We start from the raw sequence: 2,477 nt of genomic DNA, 5'->3' as shown, positions 1-2,477 counted from the left end.
GCCAAACCACGGGAAGGTGTGTATATATAAAAAGAAATATTCAAAGTTGGATTCAAACAACAGACAACCTTGTTCTCCAGTGCCAAAGAACAGCGTTTGGGATATCAGTGCCACCCTTCTTTCTCTTGTGAGGTTAATGCAAGCGGTGTTTTAATAAGGGTTCGTGTTACAGTAAGTCAGTGTACATAGGCATCGCCCTCTGGTAACCCTGCTGATTTCTGCTCTCTACTTTCTGTGTGCGCTTATTAGACGAGTTGTGTGGATATGTCGGCGTCTATATTTTTCTCTCTCCGGAAAGGACCTGTATATCTATGTATATCCACGGACGCATAGCCAGCTGGGCGCATACCCACACGGGCGCAGATCCACACAGGCGCATACCCACACGGATGTATAATCCACACGGGCGCATAACCACACGGCCGCATACCCACACGGGCGCATATCCACACGGACATATATCCACACGATCGTCATTTCCCCTTATGGACGTTAGTGTGCGAGGGGAATGTTGCGTTACTGAAGCCGCGTCCAGTATTGCGCACTCATGTCGTGGTTCTGGCCTGGCACGGCGAGGGGAACGGACACGCCGGGCGAGAGGAGACCTGGAGGAAGAGGAGAACGTTAGAAAATGCGAAGAGGAGAGATAGAGGAAAATAAGGAAATGATAATTGCAACAGGGAATGATGAGGAGGATCGTGGTGGAGGTGATAATCATGATGAAAATTATAATAGTTTTCATTATCATCCTTACGCTTATTATCATAATTATTTGTATTATTAGACTAGTAACTGAAGAGAAACAGACAAGAAAGAAAATACCGATAACAGCCGGAGAAAGAGCAGGTAAACAAAAGCGACACCTACCAGCTTGGGAGTTGGGTGGTGTGGGCGTATTGTACTCGTGGGCGTGGGATTGATGGTGATGGTGGTGGGAGGCGTGGTGGTAGAGCATGGGCGGGCAGGTGGGCGAAGCGCGGGCGTGCGAATAGAGAGGGTCGTATGGGCGGCTCATGTAAGGGTTGTGGGCGTGTGCCTGTTCTCTTGTGAGTCCCGCCCCCGCGTGCACGCCCGTGGGTGGTTGCTGCGAGCCGAGGCAGTTGGGGCTTGTGGCTGTGACGCCCACGCTTGAGGCCATCCCGAAGCCGCCTCCGGGACCCGTCATGGAGCTGTGGGCGGGAGGGCGTTGTCAGTAACAAGTCATGACGGAAAAAAATATAAAAATGGGCGTTCTTTTATCAACGCCTGTATGGGAGGGTTTGTATGTGTGTGATCTTATGCGTGAGTGTGTGCATGGGTGCCTGTATGTGTTTTCCACGGGTCCTAATGGGTTAATGTTCATGTGTATGTATGTGATGTGTGTGTGTGTGTGTGTGTGTGTGTGTGTGTGTGTGTGTGTGTGTGTGTGTGTGTGTGTGTGTGTGTGTGTGTGTGTGTGTCTGTGTGAGACAAATATAAACCCCAACAGCTTCCAATGTCAAAACTCACCCATACGTGTCAGCCACGGACATGGGCGGCGGAGGCAGGGGCGTGTACATGGGCGTGGGCGTGAAAGCGTTGTTGACGATCCTGGTGGGCGAGGACGGCGCGACGCCTTCAGCAGCTCGTCTTTGGTTCCGCAATTTCTCTTCTCTCCGCCATTTTGCTCGTCGGTTGCTGAACCAGACCTGCGGGAAACGGCGTTAGAAAATCGGGTGTTCTATTTCTGCAATCAGTGAACTATTGAGTTGACTAATATGTCGTTCTTTTGACTAAAATGATGTTCAGTTAACTAAATTGTTATATTGACTAAAATGTTTAGTTGACTGAAATGTTCATTTGGCTAAAAGGATGTTCAGTTGACTAAAATGTTCTGTTTTTGTAATTATTTGACTAAAATTATGTTCTGTTTCTGTAATCAATTGTCTAAAATTGCATTCTGTTTTTATTTTAATAATAGAGTAATGTCATGTTGTATAAACGATATACTAAAGTGATGTGCAATATATTAAAGTTCTGTTTTTATAATCGAAACACTAAAACGCTATTCAATATAGTGAACTGACCGAAAGGAAACTGATATTCTTGATATTGATGAATTTCGTGATAATATAATACCATTACTATTACTTGTTATTACTAGTACCACTGAGACTATTAATAATGGTGATAATGATAATAATTATAATATAATAACAATGATAATAACAATAATAATAGTAATAATAATAATAATAATAATAATAATAATAATAACAATGAGAATGATGATAATAACAATAATAACGATAATGATAATGATAATAATAATAAAAAAAAATAATATTACTGGTAAACAATAAAAAGAAATCATTATAGTATTCATTATCCTCATTATCAATACTTATATACTTATTATCATAACTAAAAAATGAAAAGAATGAAGAATAGGAACATATCAGTAATAAAGCTTGAAGAAATAGAAAAAATGAATAAATAATTAAAACAAAAGCAAAAAA

The 2,477-nt window shown here is 42.1% G+C and overlaps 1 protein-coding gene across 1 annotated transcript in view; it reads right to left on the bottom strand.

The window, feature by feature from the left end:
• Positions 1–516: 516 nt before the first annotated feature.
• LOC125047144 (paired box protein Pax-6-like) overlaps positions 517–2,477 on the bottom strand; it is a 5,809-nt gene continuing 3,848 nt past the window's right edge. The window contains exons 4-6 of the mRNA XM_047645261.1: positions 1,489–1,667; positions 868–1,169; positions 517–605 (exon numbers count right to left, since the gene is read on the bottom strand). Coding sequence (XP_047501217.1) covers positions 517–605; positions 868–1,169; positions 1,489–1,667 — 570 coding nt within the window. The remainder of the gene's footprint in view (positions 606–867; positions 1,170–1,488; positions 1,668–2,477) is intronic.

The sequence above is a fragment of the Penaeus chinensis genome, chromosome 40, assembly GCF_019202785.1.
Source record: "Penaeus chinensis breed Huanghai No. 1 chromosome 40, ASM1920278v2, whole genome shotgun sequence".
Taxonomy (NCBI): Eukaryota; Metazoa; Arthropoda; class Malacostraca; order Decapoda; family Penaeidae; genus Penaeus; species Penaeus chinensis.
The sequence above is the reverse complement of the archived record's forward strand: the minus strand, read 5'-3'. Positions and strand labels throughout refer to the sequence as shown.